This window comes from Gymnoscopelus braueri (assembly GCF_963280865.1).
Source record: "Gymnoscopelus braueri genome assembly, chromosome: 3".
Taxonomy (NCBI): Eukaryota; Metazoa; Chordata; class Actinopteri; order Myctophiformes; family Myctophidae; genus Gymnoscopelus; species Gymnoscopelus braueri.
This window is the reverse complement of record NC_137612.1, coordinates 11,900,739-11,923,905: the sequence shown is the minus strand read 5'-3', so window position 1 is coordinate 11,923,905 and position 23,167 is coordinate 11,900,739. Positions and strand designations below refer to the sequence as shown.

Sequence of the window (23,167 nt, the reverse complement as noted above, 5' to 3'; positions counted from 1 at the left end):
CTATTTAAAAAAAAAAACATTTTCAGGTGGGGGTTGACAAATACATTAATCTATTTGGGGGTCCATGATATGAAAATATTTTAGAACCACTGTTTCAAATAATTTCAGAGAAAAACTTCACAGACAAATAAGCCCAAAGTCGCTTATAATAAGCAGATCTGGCAACACTGAAACTAACTGCTGCTGCGTGTTGTTTTTCTTCCTGCAATCTTTCGTCACTTCCTTTTTTTTGGGTCAGCTGGCGCGCTTGTTTTTTACTCCAAGACCAGCTGTACTGGCGGGACAATCTGGCGGGATAATAATAGTAGTGTGTTGTGATTGTTGCGGGGGTTAGAAAACTCCGCCCGTTTACTATCGGTGGTGTCTAAAATGGAACATTCACCTAGCGATGCCATGTCCGCTTATTATAAGCGACTTTGGGCTTGTTTGTCTGTTCAAGTTGCTTGTAAATGTATTGGTAGTTGTGCCGTTTGCGCTCTTCTTTGGGTTTGTTTCTAAAGTGTTGCTTATTTGGGATTGTTTCTAAAGTGTAGTTGTTTATTTGGGCTTGTTCCCTAATGTTGTTTAAACCAGTGGTTCTTAAACATTTTCATGTCAAGTCAAGGACCCACAAATTAATATGTATTTGTAGACCCAACCTTCTGAAAATAGTTTGTGCCAGAAACAAACCCCCATAAAAGATTTTGAAAATATTCCTACATTTTCACTTTTTTTCCTAGATTCTTCTTTGAAATAAGCAGATCTATAAACTCACAACGCGTCGCGAGCTTGTAGATTGGCTATTTTCAAATAACCAACGTTTAAGTGCTCATGTGGTCTTTTGGGCTTGTCTTTATAGACCTGGTTGCTTATTTCTCTCGCACAATCTGGCAACGCTGTCTGGAAGCTGTTGAACAATGTTGTGAAAAGAAATTCTGCAGCCGTTCGTTTTAATCGAAATACATTGATAATAAGAATTTAATAGCGTAAAAAAGGAATGCATCGTGTGACCGATCAGACAGAGAATACATGCACGTCTGTCTGTAAGAAGATCAGATCTGCCTCCAGCTATTGATTGATAGTGCCTTGCGTTTCAATCTAATGTCCAGTGGTGGGAAGTAACTAGTGTACTTAAAGGGGAAATCCACCCATTTTCAATATTTAACTATGTCATTAATATAGCATAAAGGAGTTGTGTGGAAATAAGAAAAAATTAAAAAAGAAATTAACATTGCAAAAAAAATTAACATTGCAAAAAAATTAACATTGCAAATTACACTGTGATGACTCATCATGGTGTAATTTGCAATGTTAATTTTTTTGCAATGTTACATTTTTTTGCAATGTTAATTTTTTTTTTTTTTTTTTCTTATTTCCACACAACTCCTTTATGCTATATTAATGACATAGTTAAATATTGAAAATGGGTGGATTTCCCCTTTAAGTACTGTACTTAAGTAAAATTTTGAGGTATTTCTTTACTTTACTGGAGTATTTCCCATTTTCAATACTTTTACTTCTACTCACTACATCTCAGAGGAAAATATTGTACTATTTACCCCACTACAATTATCTGTTAACCTTAGTTACTATAGTTACTTTGTAGATTTTTATTTTTATTTAAAAAAAAATACATACATTAACCACTTCAGACCTGTATATACTTTAGTGATTTGAAAATAGCCGATATACAAGCTTTGCTTTAAATGACATTAATTTGCAGAGATGAAGATCACAGACAGTGTTTTTAATGACATTAATTTGCAGAGATGAAGATCACAGACAGTGTTTTTTAATGTCATTAATTTGCAGAGATGAAGATCACAGACAGTGTTTTTAATGACATTAATTTGCAGAGATGAAGATCACAGACAGTGTTTTTTAATGTCATTAATTTGCAGCGATGAAGATCACAGACAGTGTTTTTTAATGTCATTCATTTGCAGAGATGAAGATCACAGACAGTGTTTTTTATTGTCATTAATTTGCAGAGATGAAGATCACAGACAGTGTGTTTAAATGTCATTCATTTGCAGAGATGAAGATCACAGACAGTGTGTTACGAAGCTTCAGGGTCGCCAGGACATACAGGGACCATTCCATGAAGTTCAACTGTGTGGACTACAGTGATAATGGTGAAAATGCAGTGGCGAGCAGTGACGACGACTCCATTGTATTGTATGACATCCGTGAGGGAAAGTAAGTTGAAATAATAACTTGAGATTTTAAACTTAAGTTCCCTTTTTCTTTTCTTTTTGTTGTTAAAACAAAGTTAGTAATCATTGCTTGATTGATTGATTGATTTGAATACTTTATTAACAGCTTGCAAATAGTACAGTACAATTATACAACGATGCTAAAAGGATAACACAAAAAGCCCTAAGAAGGGCTTGTTTCTATTGTGGCCCTGTGTATTAAATTCATCAGTGGACTAGACTAGAAGTGTTCGGTAACTAACAAGGGTCTCCCCAGTTCTTTAGTAAACAGGAAGAAAAAATTAACATTTTGTGGTGGGTATCAAATTTCATCCTATCAGGAGAGAGACCCCATTTATCAACTTGAAATTTAAAGTGTTCCAGTTCCAATTTCGTCTGCGCATTTATTTGTTTAATCACTTCACATGTTTATTGTATCTTTTAGGATTTATCTCCTGATTGGATGACATTTACCTCACCTGTACATGTATTTTATGTTTGGGTTAGGGTTATGTTTATAGCAGATCTACAAGCTCACAACGCGCCGCATTGTGAGCTTGTAGAGTGGCTATTTTCATATAGCCAACGTATACTGTATGAAATATACAGTATTTACTGGCTGAAGTGGTTAGTGCATGTTTTCTAATAATTAAAAATAAATCTATAAAGTAACTAGTAACTCACGATGTCAAATAATTGTAGTGGAATAAAAAGTGCAATACTTGCCTCTGAGATGTAGTGGAGTAGAAGTAAAAGTATTGAAAATTGGAAATACTCAAGTAAAGAAAAAAATACCTCAATTGTATTCACTGCCTTTTGCTATTATTTTAATGTTGTTTTATGCTTTTGCTTTTCTTTTTTGCATTATTGGCAAATTAGTTGTAACTGTAATTGTATTCTTGCTCTGTAAAGCACTTTGAGCTGCATTTCATGTCATGAAAGGTGCTATACAAATAACGTTTATTATTATTATTATTATTATTATTATTACTTAAGTACAATACCTAGTTACTTTCCACCACTGGCCATTTGACATGTGACCATACCTAATAGAACAATGTATTTTTGTTTTCTGTTGTTCAGGCCTAAACACACCCTATACAGCAAGAAGTATGGAGTGGACCTTATCCGCTACACACATGGAGACGCCGGCACAGTGGTCTACAGTTCCAACAAACTAGACGGTAGTACAACTTTTGTACAAGCTTTTGCTTAGTCTTCTTTTCCCCTAGGGCTCTATCTATGCCTTATTTATTTTATCTACTTTTTACCCCAAGAAGGGTCTTATGTTGTTGACAAATGTTTTTAGTTTTTGTCTTGCCTTTGTTATTTGTATGCCATTGTTTTTAAGCCCTGTAGCACTTTGCGATTTGCAAAAATGTAAAGTGTGTTATAAATAAATAATTATTAACTGTTCGTAGAAATTACCCAACCCACCCCTCAGGCAAAAACCGACACAGTTATCTATTCCTAAACTGTCATTGTATTTCACAGACACCATTCGATACCTGTCACTCACTGACAACAAGTTCATTCGTTATTTCCCTGGTCACACTGCAAGGTGAGTATTATGCAAGCAGATGGAATCCAAAGACGGGCACAAGATTTAGTGTCATGCAAGAGCGAAAAGCAATTCAATACTTATTCTGTAGAGTGAAGATATTTCATTGCTGGATGATATGATAGGATTTCCACTCTAGTAGAAACTACAAAATCAGTTAAATCTAGTCACTCAAATGATATAACATCAAACAGCAAATTCACTGTTTTCTAAAGTATAAATACATAAAATGTAGACTACACACTTGAATACTTTATTAGACAAAAATGTAAACAGCACGGTAGTACAGTAAGACATTTAGGCTAAAGGGATAACACAAAATAGTCCTGGGGACTTGTTTCCATTGTGGGCCTATGTATTCAATTCATCAACATAGCATCAAATATTACACATTAATTATACATGTTATTATGTGTGCCTTATTACCCCAGTAAGGCATGGTTAGTTACAGGTTTACATTTCTATATGTATACAAATGCACACTGATGTAATGTTTGTGCTGTGTTGATTTGTCAGGGTTGTTGCACTTTCCATGTCACCAGTGGGCGATCACTTTATCTCAGGCTCATTGGATAAGACCATTAGAATCTGGGATCTGCGCTCTCAAAACTGTCAAGTAAGTAGTCTGTTCAAAATGTCTAAACATATACTATCTGACAACATTTAATTGTACAGATGACTGCTTTAGATCAAGGGTTTTCATGTTATTGTTTTGTTAAATTATCCATGAACAGATCCCAATTTAAAGGGAATATAGAATACCACTCATTTTCAACATTGAACCATGTCATAATATACCTTAGAGCTGTTGTGTGGAAATAAGAAAAAAAGTCCCCCCTTCTATGTTGCCTAGAACTGGAGAATCGATTGTTGGGGTCATGTGATCAGTGACATATACAGAAGGTGTACTCTTTTGCCCGCCCTCTACGCTGCCTCATTCACTAGAATGGGGAATCTCACTTCCAGCTGAAACAGTGCGACTTGTAGTAGTTATAGTGGCATATGGTTATATATCACATTTCACAAGACATTGTATTTGTATATAATAGAAATCAATTGGCTGAAAATGCTTTAACAAGTCTTAACTTTATATTCAAATCACAGTTCTAGGCGACATAGAAGGGGGGAACAATTTTCTTATTTCCACACAACAGCTCTAAGGCATATAATGACATGGTTCAATGTTGAAAATGAGTGGTATTCCCCTTTAATAGGATTGGCCCGGCGCCCAAAGTGTGCCAGCCTACTCAGGGCCATGCAAGGCGGGAATACCCGCCCCAGCCTTTGTGAAATACTCATATTGTCAGCTCCACACGCATCACATGCGCCGCCACTTCGTTCACTTATTTCATAATGACCACAGCTCTCGTACTTTCTGTTCTATTGCCACTTATGTTGGCAACCTGGCACAAACAAAGCAAAACCTGGCCAATTAGTTCAGCCTTCTGGTCGAGTTGGCCAGTCAGGGGCTTATATTGGCTAAGTGGCACAAACGTGATGCAAAGCTCTGCCAATCTGTGAAGCCGATGGGTCGGGTTGACCAGTCAGGGATGCCAACGCACACACTCCCCTCAGACACACAGAGATTTGGTGCGTCCTCCGTATTATCGGTGCGTTCTCCGAACCGAATTGGCACTCAGCATTGCACACCCCCAGGTCATATGGGGCACATGCTGACTTTGAGGCCGTTCAGTCGGACGGCGCCCAAGTTATGGCCGGGATACACAGACAATACGGTACACACACACACACACACACACACACACACACACACACACACACACACACACACATGTTTCGTGAATTAATATAGAAGATTTTTGTGATATGTTTTGATTTTGTACAAAATGATATGACGGGTCACCTTTTAATAAAGATTTGCCAAAAGCATTAATTACAAACACAACACCAGCATGGGTCATGGTTGGAATGTGTATAATCATGATAATTGAATGGGTATTTGCATGTGAAAGAACATTTATTAAGAAGCCAGATGGAGCTTTAATTCCTCTTTGTCTCTCCTCTTTCCTTTCCACCACTGTACTGCACCCCCCTTTTTGTGAATCAGGGTGTAACTAATCCAATGGAGAATCCAGTTTGTTCCTTTGATCCAGAGGGTGTGATATTTGCTGCAGGAGTTGAATCAAAGAAAATTAACCTATACGACCTTCGCTCTTTTGACAAGGTAACACATTAAAACATCTCTGTGTGTGTGTGTGTGTGTGTGTGTGTGTGTGTGTGTGTGTGTGTGTGTGTGTGTGTGTGTGTGTGTGTGTGTGTGTGTGTGTGTGTGTGTGTGTAACCAATCCATGTACCTGACAAAGACCTCTTGAGGTCGAAACGTTTTACGATTAAATCTACACTTTCTCTTTTGAACATTAAAAACAGTGTGCAGATTTCCATAGTAATTATTTTATTCCATCACCTGTTGAAATTATTTGTCCTTGGACTGCATGTGTGCATAACCTAATAATTTCTCATATTCCTACTTACTTAGCCACAGATGTGATTCCCTTTTCATGTCTGACTTTATTCTAGACGTAATTCAGTGACTGAGCAAAATATATTTTTCCCACCTGTTTTCTCAGATATGTAGAATAGGTTGACCATATTTTCCTTTCCTATGAACAGGGTCCATTTGCCATCTTTGACACGAGGTTCACCCGTGCCAGTGAGTGGACTGGACTCAAGTTCAGTAAGGATGGGAAACAGATACTCATCTCTACCAACGGTGGTGCGATACACATTCTAAATGCCTTCAATGGAGCCGTGCTGCATACCTTTTCTGTAAGACGCCTACAGTAATTAACACAGTTAACATTACACTTTCAAGAGCTTAATCCATTAAAACCGGGAACGCATCTGTGTAACCATTTTAACCATTATTTTATACTTTGGCTATTCAAAAATAGCAGATATACAAGCTCATAGCACGGCACCCACCGAGTGCCGTGCTACGAGCTTGTAGATTTTTTTTTATTTTTTATCGTGAACATTTGTGAAAATCTTTGAATATATATATATTTTTAAAGCGACTCAAATCTATGCTTTGCGGGGGTCCCTGGAACAAAATATTATGAGATGGGGGTCTGCGGCCAAATACATATAATTTTGGGGGTCCTTGACATGAAAAGGTTTGAGAACCACTGATTATAGCAACATTGTTTAATAGTTAAAAAATTTTTACGGATTTAGAAGACATTTGTAGAATACCCAGAAGCAAAGATTTGAGTTACAAATGTTCGCTTTAAAAAAAGGTATATTCAAAGATTTTCACACATTTTCATAATCTTTCAAAAATAGCAGATCTACAAGCTCATAGCGCACTCGGCACTCGCTTGTATATCTTCTATTTTTGAATAGCCAAAGTATAAGATAATGGTTAAAGTGGTTAAAATCGAATCCCGGTCTTAATGGGTTAATGAATGGCACATCCGTACATGGTGATCTAATGCTGATCTTATTTACTCCTTCCAGGGCTACAATAATAGTAAAGGCATTCCCCTAGAGGCCTGCTTTACTCCTGACTCGCAGTTCGTAATGATTGGTAAGGTTATTATGTCAGTATATTAGTTCTGCTAATGTCCAGTGGTGGAAAGTAACTAAGTACATTTACTCAAGTACTGTACTTAAGTAGACTACTCCAGTAAAGTAAAAGTACTTTTCCGATTTTCAATACTTTTACTTCTACTCCACTACATCTCTCAGAGGCAAATATTGTACTTTTACTCAACCACAATTATTTGACAACTTAAGTCACTAGTTACTTTGTAGATTTTGATTATTATTACAAAACATACATTACCCACTTCACATGTCAGCCATTTGAAAGTAGCCGATCTACAAGCTCACATTTTGATACCAATACTTTTGTACTTTTACTCAAGTCAGTTTTGAATTCCGGACTTTTACTTGTAACGGAGTATTTCTACATTGAATGTGTCATCTTGTGTCATGATCTAATAGGCTCGGAAGATGGGAGAATCCATGTGTGGAGCACTATAAGTGGGATGAAGGTAGCTGTGCTGGATGGCAAGCACTCTGGTCCTATCAACACACTGCAGTTCAATCCCAGATACATGACATTTGCCAGTGCCTGTTCTAACATGGTGAGAAGCTCTAAAAACATCACATAACACTCTTGTATAATTTCTACCACTTGCCCTAGCCTTGAAGACCTTGCAGGCTTATGCAAAGGCTAAAATGTCATTTAGATAGCATGTTATGTAGACAGATGCCAGGTTCATTTGTAGACCTGGCATCCTATGGTGTGTATAATTTCAATGTAGAATTATACAGTTTAGACTGATAGGTTCTTGGTTTACCTTACTGTACCTATGATCCTAGATTACTATTTCTATGCATTTGATGTATTACCTCGTGTTTATCTTGATTACTGTAGATTGCTCTGGATTAAGTCTGCTAAATGTACCACAGAATCTGTTGTTTATAGTGCTAAACTGTCACAAGTTGTAAATGGAGTTCTTACTTATACTTGTTTTATCTCAACAGACATTTTGGCTCCCATGTGATGACTAGTGGGATGTCATCCATGTAAGAGCACATCAACACCACCGCCTTATTTTATTTGTTATGCTGTACCTGCCTATAGTAACGGTGTCCGAGAACAGGGTGATCAGAAACAATCTTTTCTTGGATGATTGAATGCCCTACAAACAATTTTATTTTTATAAAGTCATTTTTTTCTACTCTTATTTAGACTGGACAGTAGTGTAGTAAAGGGCAGAGAGGTGAGGAGTCTGACTCTGGACATTACGATTGTGTGGACGGCACACTTTTGTGCGGCAGCATTTTAGGTTCATTTGTGTAATGTCTTATTCTATATCTTGTTAACTCATGTATAATTTACTCAGTGTTGATCTTTTTTTACTGTATGACATTTCTTTTGTTTAGTTTTACTGTATGACATTTTAAGTACTAATAATTGTGTTTTACATGGAAGTAAGAGGTACTGCTGTGCTTGTAAGGATACTTGACTTATTCTATTAAAAGGACCACATTTTATACAATGGATATGAATGTAAAGATTGATTTTATGTTTGTTATAGGCTATGGCATTGTCATCGGAGGTGAATTACTAGACTAATATGGTGATTATTACCAAGACGTTATAGATTATTCTTTGTTAAGCAATTATGAGATTATGGGACTAATGTCTCTTAACGTAACCACAATCATGTTTCACTGGATGGAATCGATGCAAACGGAAGTTGAGTCACCAGTGGGACTGTATAAATTAATACACCTACATGTGTGTATGTGAATGAGGCGGTGAGGGAAAGGCTAGTCTTGATTTTATGTAATTGTGAATGAGTGGGTTTTTTCTTTCTTTGTTTTTTCGCATCGGTGCAGATAAAGTGTGTCCGTTTGTAGTGGAGGGGGCAACTGTTGAATAATGTATAGGAGCTTGGGTTGTGTACTCACCACTGAATGAATAATGGATGAACCCATCGAAGGTAACCTCACAGGTACACACTTATCTTTCTCTCACCCGCCTATCTGTGTGTGTGCATGTTATGTGTGACTGTGTGCACTGCCAGGTTGATGGAGGGTGTGGGTGTCTAATGGGAAAGAGGTAGGAATAAGTTGTGATCGTGCGAGCATTTGTCACTCTTTTACTGGCAACCTCCCTGACCCCCTTCAGCTTTCCTCCTCTCGCTCTCTCCCTCCAATACTCCCACATGTCTGCATAGTATAACTACTATATCATTAGTTTTGTATGTATGTATGTATGTTCTGGTCACGGTGTATTTGCACAAACCATTTAACTGAATTTGCACCCTTTATCTTAATGTTCCCGGTATTACATGACACACAAATGCCTCCTACCGACATGACAATTATCTTCTTTTGTCATTTTCTGACCTGGACGCCCTCGCCATCAGTAAAAAGCATGCTCATATTGAACATTTCTTGGATTAAATACATTAAATTATCCCATTCTCACCCATGGAGTGATGATGAAATGTACCAGTTAGATTCTTGTTGGGTGTCACATTTCTATGACCATGGTGGCTGGAATTTGAGATCATGTCTGCGTGAACTGATAGGGCGCACTATATGAAAGAGCGATAACATTTCATTGTAAGCACTTTAGCAGCATTTGAGAGAGCAGTGCGCTCATCGATTATGTCATGAGTAACGTAGTTCTCTAGACTAGAGTCCATCCAGTTCCTTGGTACCTTTTTGAAGTGCTTGGAAGAGACCCCCGCTGAGAACCTCAGGCTTCTGGTCACCGATACGCAACGAATTTTAGATCAGTGGTTAGGGTGGCATATCCACTGACAGACACGTTATTACTCATCAGCCACAGTTCCGCAGATCGCCTTTCAAGTGTTAGGAATCTCCCAAGCCGCCCTCAAGGCGTTTATGTCACTGGCGCGTGGGTCCATCTGTCTGCTGTCAGTGGAGAGGTAACCTACCTGCTGAGCAATAAGAGCAAGGACACAGAGTACTGGACAGGTTCCTTCTTCTTGCAGGAAAGGATTTTGAAGCGGTGACTCTGACTGCCAAAAGATGTCCCACCAAACTGGAATTAATGGTAATGTAATTTTAGGGACTGTGTGACATCTTTATATTGTCTTATAGCAGTTGTCTCCAAAATACATTGCTTTATTTGCAGTGTTTTCTTTGTTGATTTATGCAGATATATTGTGTAGATACCTCTTGATTAGATGATTGCTTAACATTTACTGATGTTTCACTCTCTACTCCAGAATTTAAGTAATGCGGTAACTCTCACCTGCTTTTGATACTTTGGCTCAACTATTGTCCGAAATGTCAGAGTTGACATATTAGCTGTGAGATCTAATCTAATTCTTTGTTCAACATGCTGTGAAGACAACCTGACTTTTGCATAGAACGTTGGAACTCCATTTGTTGATTAATGGGACTTAATGTATGTCTTTAGTGTGTGTCTTCAGAATTTGACGACAAGTTCAAATCAATATCCCTGTGTAATGGCATTCGCTCAATTGGAGGATAGGGGGAAGGGAGGCGGAAGCATACCTCTCTCACCTTTCTCACCTGATCTTAAATCATTTATGAGACCACTGTGTTAGGTAACCATGGTGAGAGAGAAGGAACACGTACAATACGTAACTGGATTTTGTTGAGGATTCTGCATGTCAAATTTTCAATGCCCGTCTAGAATTCAATGCAAGACAGAAGGACCAGTATGCGGTGCCCCTCTTACATGGAGGATCTAGTCTATAGGGCCTATGTCACTTGTCTGTGTCACAAGGCGATACCGTGACTACCTGGCAGTAGATCAAATGTTCTCCCTGGAGTTAAGTCTCAAGTTCTTACAAACCCAACCAACTCTGTCTCTCTCGTTCTCTCCCACTGTCCTGAGTTTTGACTTGTCTGCCTTATATCTGGTTACTCTAGCAACATCTGAACTGATGGAGTTTTTGGCCAAGGCAAGGGGAGGTGCCATCAGAATAATAAAGATTGAAATCAGAAATGGTGAGCATGTGTTCCCCTCTTGTTACAAACCCAAAGAATGCCAGCATGCACGCCCAATAACATAACTTGAAACGTACTAAAAATGGGTTAAATGACACAAGTGGTTTTGATCTACAGAGGAGTTGGTGCTAGGCTCATACAGGGAGCCAGAACAGAGCTGGGACAAGGATTATGACCCCTTCCTGCTTCCTCTGCTCGTTGCCGCGGAGCCATGCTACATCCTGTACCGCCTCGATTCCCGGAACGCACAGGGCTATGAGTGGATCTTTCTCGCTTGGTCACCTGACCAATCACCTGTATGTGGAATAGCAATTTCATGGGAGAACTGAACTTGCATGTTGTCATTCCTGTCAACCAGGGGTCATCGCCATGCTGGCTTGTGATGGACATTCTTGTCAAAATCTTTGCGATGGGCATAGAAATTTGTGGAAAATCATAGGGTCCATTTGGTTCCATTTGTGCAGTCTCTGAGTTATGGGGGTCCTTGAAAATAAAAAGTGAACTCCTAATGTGTCATACATAGTGTCATAGTAAATAAGTGACATGCATATTCTGAGGAAAACCTGGAGACTGAGACATTCAGTAATTGAGTCAATATTGAGTAATACGATCAAAATAATGTAAAAAACTAAAATTGTCATATTTGCCACAGACAAGGCCAAGTCTAGCCACAGACACGTGTACGGACATATTGATGACCCCTGCTGTCAACTGCACTTTTACCGTCAGTCAATCATTCACATATACCAACTGGTTTTTAACTCCCATTTGCTCTGCCCATGCCAGGTGAGGCAGAAGATGGTATACGCAGCCACCCGTGCCACTCTTAAGAAAGAGTTTGGAGGGGGACATATCAAAGATGAAATGTTTGGGACAGTCGAGGTTTGTGGAAGGCTTTGAGTAGTGAAGTGTTCAGTGTTTATGTGTGCATCTTTAAAGCTGCCACAGCTAAAAGTGTATCAAAATCTTGGCCTGCTTGCTGAGTGTCGTTCTGCGTTGCAGGATGACCTGTGCTTCCAGGGATACCTGCGACATATGGCCTCCTGTATCTCCCCTGCACCACTCACAGTAGCAGAGCAGGAATTGCAACGAATTAAGCTCACAGAGGTAGGCTAGGCAATGAGAGGCATGTCATAATTATGCTGTCACTTGTCAGAATGTAATGCAAGCATCATTTGAAATATATGTGTATTTATGTTCGCTCTCTCTTTCTCCCATGCTATGCAGGATAAGGTTGTATGGGTACGTTCATTCTCTTAAAGAGTTGAGAGAGTGTGTGTGCATGCATGTGCGTTTGCATGTGTGTTCGTGACGTGTGTGTTCCTTCCATAGGCCACATTTTGGGACGCATTTAGTTTTTGTACATCATTCTAGTTTATTGGGGACAAAAGTGAAGTCCTCAATTACATTTTTACTGCAGTTTCGTAAGGGTTATGATCAATTAGTTATGGTTAGGGTAAGTGAATATGGATTGAATATAAGTCAAGGCAGTGTCTCCAAATGTTTGCAAAAATTGTGTGTGTGTGTGTGTGTGTGTGTGTGTGTGTGTGTGTGTGTGTGTGTGTGTGTGTGTGTGTGTGTGTGTGTGTGTGTGTGTGTGTGTGTGTGTGTGTGTGTGTGTGTGTGTGTGTGTGTGTGTGTGTGTGTGTGTGTGTGTGTGTGTGTGTGTGTGTGTGTGTGTGTGTGAGAGAGAGTTTGAGAAAGATTAAAATAGATTTCTCCATTATATTTTCAGGATGAACGTAGACGACTCAGTACTCCGACAGCACGAGCGAAGGTTGGTCTGTTTTCTGTTCAAGCCTACAGTGTATGTAGTACACAGACATATTCATCTCGTCCATTTCATTTTAGTTTGCTTGATGGCGTGTGCAATAACAGACAGTTAAGAAACGTGTATTATGTTTTTGCCTCCCTCTGCAGGTGGTGGAATTTGGCTTGGACAGAAGGCCACAGGCTCTTCAGGGTCTTGCATTCCCTCTACAAGAGGAGGCCAAACGAGCTCTGCAACAGCTCAAGCAAAAGCGTATCAACTACATACAATTGGTGAGCTCCATGAGATTAACATATATTTTAACATATATCCTGCTCTAGGCTCTTATTGGGTGTCCCTGTCTGACAAGATCCAAACTTTTGTGTTGGGTATATAATGCACTTGTTGTTTCCCCCCCTTTTTTTTATGTTTTTTATTACCTCCCTAATACCTAATACCTTCCTGTGTGTTTGTGTCTATGTGTTGTAGAGGCTGGACGTAGATAAAGAGACAATCGAGCTTGTTCACACCCAGCCTACAGAGAACCATGAGCTTGCGTACAGGATTCCCACTGATGCTCCCAGATACCACTTATTCGTCTTCAAACATTCCCACCAGGGCCAGCAGGAGAATGCACTGGGTCAGTATAATGATCGGCGTCACGTGTAGACACATAAATGAGGCATTACCCTCACTACCCATCCTGCTTTCCTCTCTATCCTCCAAGATAGGTTTCTGAAGAGACCAAATCAGAATGTTTGTAAACAAGTAGGGCAGTATGTTTCTGGGTGGATGTGTCTATTGATACATTATAAATATAAGATAAGTTGACCAATACATTAGCTGTTTAGTTTGTCAACCTGTTTAGAAGAGAGAAATATACTTCTATCAATACTCAATAACAATATCCTAAGTGTTCTGTTCTTCGAAAGAATAGTACTGCCCCAGTGTGATGCTGTCGGTGATATCCACCCTGAAATAAAATGTGGTTTGTGGTGATGTCATGATGATTGGGACTATAGGCTCTCATCCTAGCATGAGGGTTAGTTGCATTAGATCCTGAGTATTGCTAAATGTCTGGTCATCACACAAAATTGAACTACAAATGTAGGCCCTACTATATAAAGTGGCATACACGATCATCTGCTAAATCTATGCTAGCGATTCATAAAAATGAAATTAAAGCTTTGTACAAACTTGCAAATGGCACTTAATATTATACTTGATATAAGCACAACGGAAGCTCATATTTGTCTCCTTTCATATGTTTTAAGACCAATTTGTCTCTTTTCCAGTGTTCATTTATTCCATGCCCGGGTATAGCTGTAGCATCAAGGAGCGGATGTTGTATTCCAGTTGCAAGAACAGGCTACTGGATGAAGTGGAGAGAGATTACCAACTTGAGGTCATCAAAAAGGTGCAGATCAACAAACCCACCCACACGCAGAACAGTAAATCACAGTTGAAATGCAGTGATAATAATCTGGAAGCAAACTTCGAGTCTACACCCTTCGTTCCTCAGTCATAATATTAGCATAAGAAACTAGTCATCTATCATTAATTCAACTATTTTGTCTATATTTTCAGTCAACATGACTTGTTTTGTGAGTGTGAGTGTGAGTGTGCGTGTGAGTGTGTGTGTGTGTGTGTGTGTGTGTGTGTGTGTGTGTGTGTGTGTGTGTGTGTGTGTGTGTGTGTGTGTGTGTGTGTGTGCATGTGTGCGTGTGTGTGTGTGTGTGTGTGTGCGTGCACGCATGCTTGTGATCGCCCGCCCGTGTGTGCATTTGGATCAATGCATGTTCATCATGTGTGTGCTGTAGATGGAGATTGATGGTGGAGACGGCCTGACGGAGGACTTTCTATACGAGGAGGTCCACCCGATGGAACACACTCTCAAGCAAGCCTTTGCCAAGCCCCGAGGACCAGGAGGCAAGAGGGGCAACAAAAGGATGATCAAGGGTGCAGGGGAGAATGGAGAAGAAAGTTAGACGTCGTGTATACTCAATTACACATACAAGCACATGTACACCAGCAGACAAACACCATATCTATGAATTGACTTGATCTTTGACTGCTTAGCATCTAGCCATTTCTTCATTTTTACTTGTCGACATACAAGGACATATTCTTTCATGTAAAACTTTTTTTTAATCCACCCGAAAACAGAATTCCTATTTCCTGTGATCAATGGTTTTGTCAAAATGTATAACTAACAAATCTCTGTGCTAATATGAGAACGTTAACCACCAATTAGCCGCTAACCTCTAATTTGTGATGACATCAAGACACGGTTTCAATTCGAGTTTATGTTGACCATGCTTTCAACCCGGTGTCCCTATGTTGGGCATGTCATTATAGGCACATTTTCTAAAATAGCAGATCTACAAAATGTTTTCAATTATAAAATAGGGCTTAGTTAAAACAGACCACTGTTTGAGAAACAAATAAATGCTTATTCACAGCTCTTTTATGCCAACTCATCCAGTAATGGACAGCACAGCAGTATAACTGTCACGCCACACACACACACACACACACACACACACACACACACACACACACACACACACACACACACACACACACACACACACACACACACACACACACACACACACACACACACACACACACACACACACACACACACACACACACACACACACACACACACACACACACACCAATGAGTCACAGCACACAAATCAAGTCAATAATAGAACAGGCACAAAGCTGCAACACCTCCTGTGTTAAAGTGTAACAATAAAGTGGGCGTGCAGTGCTTTAGTGAGAGAGCATTAGTCCAATTATTTGTTGTTGGCCATACAAATGGCCTGGGGGAAGAAGCTGTCCTTAACACACTTAAAGGGTAAGACCACTTTAGTAGAGGTTTGGGTTGTGTAGTTTCCTTGCCATGATGTAACTCCAAAGGTGGGCAAGAAATCAAAAATAATTGCTCCATTGATTAGAAATTGATAATTCTCTGCTCTCAAAGTCACTCTTTTAGCACATAAATGAACCCAAACATAGCTGATTCAGACAATATAGAGCATCACCAAACCCAGTACTGTTTGTTTTTTTTTATAAAAAATGTCAACTTCCTGTTGATTTTACTATTTGAAGATCTGGATCCGGATCCACCGATCCAGTCCGGGTTTTCTACTTATTAAAAATGGCAAAATCAACAGGAAGTTAACATTTTTATTGGAAAAAAAAACAGTACTGGGTTTGGTGATGTTCTATATTGTCTGAATCAACTTTGTTTGCGTTCGTTTTTGTGCTAAAAGAGTGACTTTGAGAGCAGTTTTACCGTACAATTTAAGTCAATGAGGAGCATATTTTGAATTATCAATTTCTAATCAATGGAGCAATTATTTTTTATTTCTTGCCCACCTTTGGAGTTACATCATGGCAAGGTAACTACACAACCCAAACCTCTACCAAAGTGGTCTTGCCCTTTAAGTTGTTGTTCATATGCTACCTGGTGGCAACAGAGAGAACCGTGCGGGAGCCTGGGAGGAGTAATGATTTGTAATCCAACGCTGTAGATTGGTCATACCAAACTGCAGTGCAACCTGTAGAGATGCTTTCAACAGTGAAGGTGGGAGGGAATGGTTTTGTGCAGCAGTCAGAGCAGGAGGTAGTGTTGTGCTTTTGTGAAGATAATGTCAACTTGTCAAGTGGTGGTTGCTGTGGCACCAGGTCAGATCATCTGCAGGAACCACTCCGTTGAATTAATGAGCTGCCCTGACGCTACGTGTAAATATTCTTGAATTTTGTGGTTCAGAACTGTTGAATAGAGACAATCAAAGCAAGCATTCTTTCTCAGGCAATATCTTTGTGAATATTTTTTATAATATCTTTGAGCAATATATATCAGCATTATGATGTTACATACTTCATTTGCATATTCCTGTCTAACTCAAGGGCAACATTGCCTCTAAATGTTGCTATGTGTCATGTGCCTCAGATTACAGCTTCTTGTTCAGTGTCACTAAACCTAGAATGTATATCTTAATGACACCACGGATTAGAATCTTAGCTTTGGGAACAATTTGTTCCAGTTTATAAATATTGATTGAACTATATAAGATATAGATATTGATTGAACTATATAATATCATGTGGAACAAGAAAAACCCATGCAAATTTGTTTTAGGGTGGATTACCCTTCAAATAGCCTACTTATAGGCCCGTACAGTGCCCAATCTGCCCATGGTTCATTCTTTAGCACATCCAGACCCAGTTGTATAAGTGCCTTAGCCTACGTGGTCACCCTAGCCAGGGTTGACTATATTTAGCTAAAGGCTATTGTTTTACATGATCCTAGAAATAAATAAAAACAATCTGTATTTTACTTATTACATCTGTGTGTATGTTCACCATTCTTGCACATTGCAGAGTAGTTTTTTTTTTGTTTGCATGCAAGATTTGATTAAGAGTGTCTATCAACGGGCAGTTGTGGAAAGGAACTAAGTACATGTACAAGTACTGTACTTTTTTTACTTTACTGGAGTATTTTCAATTTTCAATTTTCAATACATCTCAGAGGCAAATATTGTACTTTTACTCCACTACAATTATTTGAAAACTTAAGTTACTAGTTACTTTGCAGATATAAATTACTATATTATACAAACATACATTAACCACTTTAGCCCTATTTTATACATAGGCTATTTGAAAATAGCCGATCTCCAAGCTCACAACGCATCGCATTACGACACGTTGTGAGCTTGTAGATCTGCTATTTTCAAACATTATATTACTTTTACTTTTGGTACTTTAAGTATATGTCGATGCCAATACTTATGTACTTTTACTCTTGTTACATTTTGAACACAGGCCTTTTACTTGTAAGTCTTTTTATATTGTGGTATTGCTACTAAGTAAAATATCTGAGTCCTTCTTTCACCACCACTGTCAATGGGTACTGTCAATGTATATAGCATAATAGTAGGCTAAAATGATAATTTACCACAGAAAATGTGTTTGCAGGCCTATAGGCTCAAACAACAGATTGCATGTAGGCTACATGCAATCTGTTGTTTGCAAATTGCTCCACCCTACATGATGTGTAGAGGGAGGAGCAGCAAGGGATCAAGGCTCAACAGTGGAGGTCAATGTAAGTGTGTGTGTGTGTGTGTGTGTGTGTGTGTGTGTGTGTGTGGGTGAGCCAGCCTTCCTGGAAAGCTGTGTACTGGGAAGCCATCAGCTGCGCTGTGCTGACGGATAAAGCCAATTGAGCCTGGCTCTACGACTGCGCGGGTGAACAGGCGATTCCACGAAACCTGCTGGACAATCCAGCCCCTGTCTGTCTCTCTCTCTCTCTCTCTCTGCGGGCGTTGAAATACAAAACCTTTCTTGGAAATAAATTCCCGGAACTTAAGTTCTGTCAACCAGCAACTGAACATACAGTAGAGAAATGCGTTTATTCTGTCCTTGTCCTCTAAGTTGATCGTTTATTATAGCCTACATGTCTCTGGGTCGCAACTCTCAATTTGGATAGCCTTGGCCGATATTATTTGAGATGGGTGTATATGATGTTTCTTTTCCTTCCTTGGACATGCTGCCATATTAATTTGTTCTAAAAATGTTTTGCATTCTTCTCCCAGTGCATTTTTATTATTTTAATTATTGGCAAGACGGTTTGGATTAAATCTTCTCGAATCCGGTGGAAATCCTTTCCATGATATTGTGTGGTCAAAGGTAAGATATTATGTGTCGACCAACTGGAATGTTATACAGACCGTAGTGTGCTATTAAAGCGTTTAATTTCATTTTGTGGCCTTTAGGCTACTCTTCCCAAACTTTCGGTGTTCATTCTCAGAATCACATAAAGCTGTCAGACGTTTATGTTGCTGATGAATTCGCAGTGGTGGAAAAAGTAGCCTACTCAAATTATTTACTTAAGTAAAAGTATCAATACTGCAATGTAGAAATAGCCTACTCTTGTTACAAGTAAACGTCCGGTATTACATTTTTAATTGGGTAAAAGTACTCAAACTAACAAAAGTAAAAGTTCTCATTACGCACAAGTGTTCAAAAGTTATTAAAAAAACTTAAAATAGCAGATCTACATGCTCACAACACACTGCAAAGCAACACATTGTGAGCTTGTAGATCGGCCGTTTTCGAATAGCCGAAGTATAAAGTGGTTAATGCATGTTTTGTAATATTAATACAAATCTACAAAGTAACTAGTATGTTTTAAAAAGTACAAATTTGCCTCTGCGAGTGGAGTAGAAGTAAAAGTACTGAAAATTTAAATAATCCAGTAAAGTAAAAATTCCTCAAATGTGTACTTAAGTAAAGGACTTGAGTAGGCTATAGTGTACTGCATAGTAGTGTATATCTGTCTGTTTTCTTAAATGTCATCATGATTTGAGTGCGTGGGGATCTTATTTTAAATAAGCCATTGTGCTTTGATGAACAATCCAGTTTAGAGGATGATTGATGATTGTGAATTGTAATTCCATGTACTGTTTCCATGTCTTTCTAAATAAAGTGCTTCAATGACAATCAAAGTACATGTAGGCTACTCAGTTACTTTCCACCACTGTGAATTCGACAGTATTTTCCCCCTCCATATCACATTAGCTGCAACTTGCCTTGCTGGGAAATAGAGGGCCTGTAATAAAATGTGTAAAGTTACTAGCAACTATCAAGTTAACACATTGTTCTGTGCACTTAAATTGTAAGTCTAAGAAGAATATTTCATTGTTTTGTTATAGTTCATTCTAAAATGTTGGCTAGCCTACTATAAACTTTTGCAGTAGGCCTACCAGAAGATTTTCTCTCTGTTAACCGTTTCCCTCATGCATATCCTTTAGGGTTACAGTGGCTATAGCCTGTTTTAATAACTAACACATCTGGGGGAAAATGGTCACTTGTTCCATATTGTCAAACTCATTAATCTCTTACGATTGTGCAATTAAGCTATAGCTTAAATGTGCCATTATAACATAGCCATACTATTTATAATATAGCCTATTAATCCATGAAAGACACCTCTAATGATCCTTATCGATTTATAATTGATTGATTGATTGAATAATTTATTAAGTTTGCAGAGAGAAAAAGCACATGGAAGTACAGTTCAAAATACAAGGTCAACTAAAAAGGGTGTAAAAACCCAAAGAAGCCTTTCGGCTTGATTCAATAGGGGTCCTCACATACTCAATTCATCAGACAATAAATGATAGACAGATATACACTACTATGCAGGACATCATATAAACAGTTTAAAGGTAAGAAAAACTAAAAATGTGTACAGTAAACAGTTCGAGGGGTGGGGCTAGGTTATGACTTTTACCGGGGCCATTTTTGAATTAGGCTACTGCTGTTTTGTGGACATATTACAGATAGCCTAATAGAAATGTAACTCAGGTGGTACTGTAACCACCATAATCCCTTTTTGCTATTGATTTCCATTATGACTTTAATGTATCTTTTTGCAACACCAGAAATCTGCAGGGCTACCAGATACCATCAGATATGGTTGTCTTGGTTGCCATGTCTTATCAGGAGAAGAGAGAAGGTTCACGCTGCCCACACCCTGTCCCCCCGCTATGGGATGCCACCAAAGACCTCTGCTGCATCACTACAACTTTACAGTATCTTCATACCTCAGGTACCTCGGGACATTTATTTGTCTTCATTTGGTACAAATGACATACCGTATATACGGTACAGTATATCCTGGTACACTTACTTCATCATTATGCATTGTTCAACTAATATTAGTGGTGGAAAAAGTACTCACCTTTTTTTGCTTAAAGGAGGAGTTCACCCAAAAAATTACTTATTTTCTATCAATTGCACACCCCATAAAGCCTTGAATTCGTGGATTTGTTTTTGTTTTTGTGGCATTCCTAAGCCAATAATTTGATGACCGGGTGTGTATCCGGTAGGAGACACAAATAATCTACTTTGTGTCTCCTACCGGATACATTAGCCGGTAGGAGACGGGAATCAAATTATTGGCTTAGGAATGCCACAAAAACAAAAATAAATCCATGGATTCAAGGCTTCATGGGGTGTGCAATTGATAGAAAATAAGTCATTTCTTGGGTGAACTACTTCTTTAAGTAGAAGTATCAATACTGCAATAGAAATACTCTGTTAGAAGTAAAAGTCCAGAATTCAAGTAAAAGTACAAAAGTATTGGTATCAAAATGTACTTAAAGTACCAAAAGTAGAAAGTGCTCATGCAGAATTGTCCCATTTCACAAGTTGTATAAATGTATAAAATGTATAAAAATCATTTGAAAATAGCAGATCTACAAGCTCACTTGATCGGCTATTTTCAAATGGTCAAAATGTATATAGGGCGGAAGTGGTTAATGTATGTTTTGTAATAATAATAATCTAAATCTACAAAGGAACTAGTAACACAAGTTTTCAAATAATAGTGGCGTAAAAGTACAATATTTGCCTCTGAGATGTAGTAAGTAAAAGTACAAACAATTGGAACTACTCCAGTAAAGTAAAAAGTACAGTACTTGAGTAAATGTACTTAGTTACTTTACACCACTGACTAATATAACCAGCCAGAGGACTAATACTCAGACAAAGGCTATGGCCTAAAACACTCGTCTGATAATACAATGTTCACTTGCATTTGGAGCCAGGGGGTGCTGTTTCTCCCCTTTTTGTGATAACCGTAACTTATACCATTTGTTGGCTTTACATTTAGCCAAAGTACAAACATACAATATTTATTTAAGAATGGATCATGGGCACATAGTATCTTAGACACATCTGGGTTGCCTGTGTAACAGCCCAGAATTTATAGCAGCAATTCCTAACTTAATTTGGAGGCACAGCAATATCTTTCTTTAACTGCAGGTTGGTACTGGGGGTCCATTTCAGCAAGTGAAGCACGGGATGCACTCCTACAAGAATCTGAAGGGACATTCCTGGTGCGCGACAGCAGCCACCCACAGTATATGCTGACTCTGTCAGTGAAGACGCGCTGTGGACCCACTAACGTACGCATAGAATATGGCAGGGGTTTTTTTTGGCTGGATTCCAGCTCTCCAGACTTGCCTCTCTTGCAGTCCTTTCCCGATGTCCTCAGCCTGGTGCAGCACTACATCGGTTCTGGCCAGACTCCACAGGGCCAGAGAGCAGATGAGGACAATAATCATCAGCCCAGAGCTAAACCTGACTCAGCCCCTTGCACTGCTAAGGACGGTGGGGTGCATTTGAAGCTCATGCACCCCTTGCACCGGCCACAAGCCTTCCCATCATTGCAGCACCTCACACGGCTCGCCATCAACAGTCACACCAACAGTCCTGACCAGCTGCCACTCCCAAGGCCTCTGCAGCAGTATCTACAGGATTATCCCTTCCAGGTGTAGCCTCATTTACTACTCCCTTGCACAACGTCGCTCACGGAGAATAAAAAGAATACATTAAAAACATGATGAGATGCTTCTTGTTTATCAGTTGAAAATAATATATTTTCAGCAAGCATGGGTGTCCTGGCACACTCTGCCTCTGAGATAGGCCGAAAATCAGCAAGAATGTAACAATGGTGAGATTTTTGACCACACACAGTATACTGTATACTGTGAAAGTGGGATGGTTACCTCCAGACATCAGACATCAGACAATGGCACAGAGGTTAAATGTTATGATGGTGCACATTGTGCTCAAGAATGAGCTTATACATACTACAGTCCTACTGTCACTGTTAAACCTCACTACTGATATATCATTTGGGTTTTTTTATATTTATTTTTACATTTTTACATGTGTGGTTCGGAAGTTAAGTTGTGAATAAAAATCTTTTCTTAGCAAAATCCAGATGTATGCTCTTCAGTTTGCAGATTCTTACCACCATTTTATGACACCATTCCTTTACAAAGTAGGAAGACAGTAGTTTGTACGCAGTATGTGTTGTGACCATTAGCTCACACAACACATACTGTTGTGACCGATGCTTTTCCTTCCATGCATTCTCTGGCGCCTCTATTTTGGGCATATATTAATAGATAGTTAGTTAGATATTCTAAAATTGTTTATAAATAGATAAGAAATAGCAGATACTGTATACAAGCAGATATACAGCTATCTGTGGGCAGATGTACATGCGTTGTGAGCTTGTAGATCGGCTATGTTCACTATTTGCCATATTACAGTAAGTATATAGGGGTTAAGTGGTTAATATATTCCCTTTCGACAGTA

General features: G+C 38.9%; 3 protein-coding genes across 6 annotated transcripts; all 3 read left to right on the top strand.

Annotated features, from left to right (window-relative positions):
- Window positions 1-883: 883 nt before the first annotated feature.
- Window positions 884-8,767, top strand: LOC308082793 (WD repeat-containing protein 82-like). Of its 3 annotated transcripts, none has more exons than XM_080424809.1 (10): window positions 884-1,097; window positions 2,016-2,178; window positions 3,258-3,358; window positions 3,669-3,735; window positions 4,252-4,351; window positions 5,804-5,920; window positions 6,367-6,522; window positions 7,213-7,282; window positions 7,702-7,844; window positions 8,248-8,767. In XM_080424809.1, the coding sequence occupies exons 2-10, from the start codon at window positions 2,018-2,020 to the stop codon at window positions 8,272-8,274; spliced, it is 942 nt and encodes a 313-aa protein (XP_080280935.1). In that variant the 5' UTR covers window positions 884-1,097; window positions 2,016-2,017; the 3' UTR covers window positions 8,275-8,767. The 3 variants fall into 3 exon arrangements, with proteins under 3 accessions (XP_080280935.1, XP_080280936.1, XP_080280934.1); XM_080424810.1 differs by having other exon boundaries at window positions 893-1,022; XM_080424808.1 differs by lacking the exon at window positions 884-1,097 and having other exon boundaries at window positions 1,749-2,178.
- Window positions 8,768-10,855: 2,088 nt separating this feature from the next.
- Window positions 10,856-15,390, top strand: LOC308082786 (twinfilin-2-like). Of its 2 annotated transcripts, XM_080424798.1 has the most exons (10): window positions 10,856-11,223; window positions 11,341-11,519; window positions 12,010-12,105; window positions 12,226-12,330; window positions 12,451-12,465; window positions 12,959-13,000; window positions 13,144-13,266; window positions 13,463-13,613; window positions 14,269-14,390; window positions 14,794-15,390. In XM_080424798.1, the coding sequence occupies exons 1-10, from the start codon at window positions 10,977-10,979 to the stop codon at window positions 14,959-14,961; spliced, it is 1,248 nt and encodes a 415-aa protein (XP_080280924.1). In that variant the 5' UTR covers window positions 10,856-10,976; the 3' UTR covers window positions 14,962-15,390. The 2 variants fall into 2 exon arrangements, with proteins under 2 accessions (XP_080280924.1, XP_080280925.1); XM_080424799.1 differs by lacking the exon at window positions 12,451-12,465.
- A 2,918-nt stretch (window positions 15,391-18,308) lies between these two features.
- Window positions 18,309-22,744, top strand: LOC308082799 (cytokine-inducible SH2-containing protein-like). The gene is made up of 3 exons (XM_080424818.1): window positions 18,309-18,682; window positions 20,440-20,606; window positions 21,824-22,744. The coding sequence occupies exons 1-3, from the start codon at window positions 18,663-18,665 to the stop codon at window positions 22,336-22,338; spliced, it is 702 nt and encodes a 233-aa protein (XP_080280944.1). The 5' UTR covers window positions 18,309-18,662; the 3' UTR covers window positions 22,339-22,744.
- The last annotated feature ends 423 nt before the right edge of the window (window positions 22,745-23,167 follow it).

Bases quoted from the DNA above. Each gene is read 5' to 3' on its own strand.
- LOC308082793 (XM_080424808.1), top strand. From the start codon at position 1,973: ATGAAGATCACAGACAGTGTGTTTAAATGTCATTCATTTGCAGAGATG. The intron at 5,921-6,366 runs GTAACACATTAA...TCCTATGAACAG, and splicing joins ACCTTCGCTCTTTTGACAAG to GGTCCATTTGCCATCTTTGA. The intron at 7,283-7,701 runs GTAAGGTTATTA...ATGATCTAATAG, and splicing joins CTCGCAGTTCGTAATGATTG to GCTCGGAAGATGGGAGAATC.
- LOC308082786 (XM_080424798.1), top strand. From the start codon at position 10,977: ATGTCACTTGTCTGTGTCACAAGGCGATACCGTGACTACCTGGCAGTA. The intron at 12,106-12,225 runs GTTTGTGGAAGG...TCTGCGTTGCAG, and splicing joins AAATGTTTGGGACAGTCGAG to GATGACCTGTGCTTCCAGGG. The intron at 13,614-14,268 runs GTCAGTATAATG...TCTCTTTTCCAG, and splicing joins CCAGCAGGAGAATGCACTGG to TGTTCATTTATTCCATGCCC.
- LOC308082799 (XM_080424818.1), top strand. From the start codon at position 18,663: ATGATATTGTGTGGTCAAAG. The intron at 18,683-20,439 runs GTAAGATATTAT...TTGCAACACCAG, and splicing joins ATGATATTGTGTGGTCAAAG to AAATCTGCAGGGCTACCAGA. The intron at 20,607-21,823 runs GTACCTCGGGAC...CTTTAACTGCAG, and splicing joins ACAGTATCTTCATACCTCAG to GTTGGTACTGGGGGTCCATT.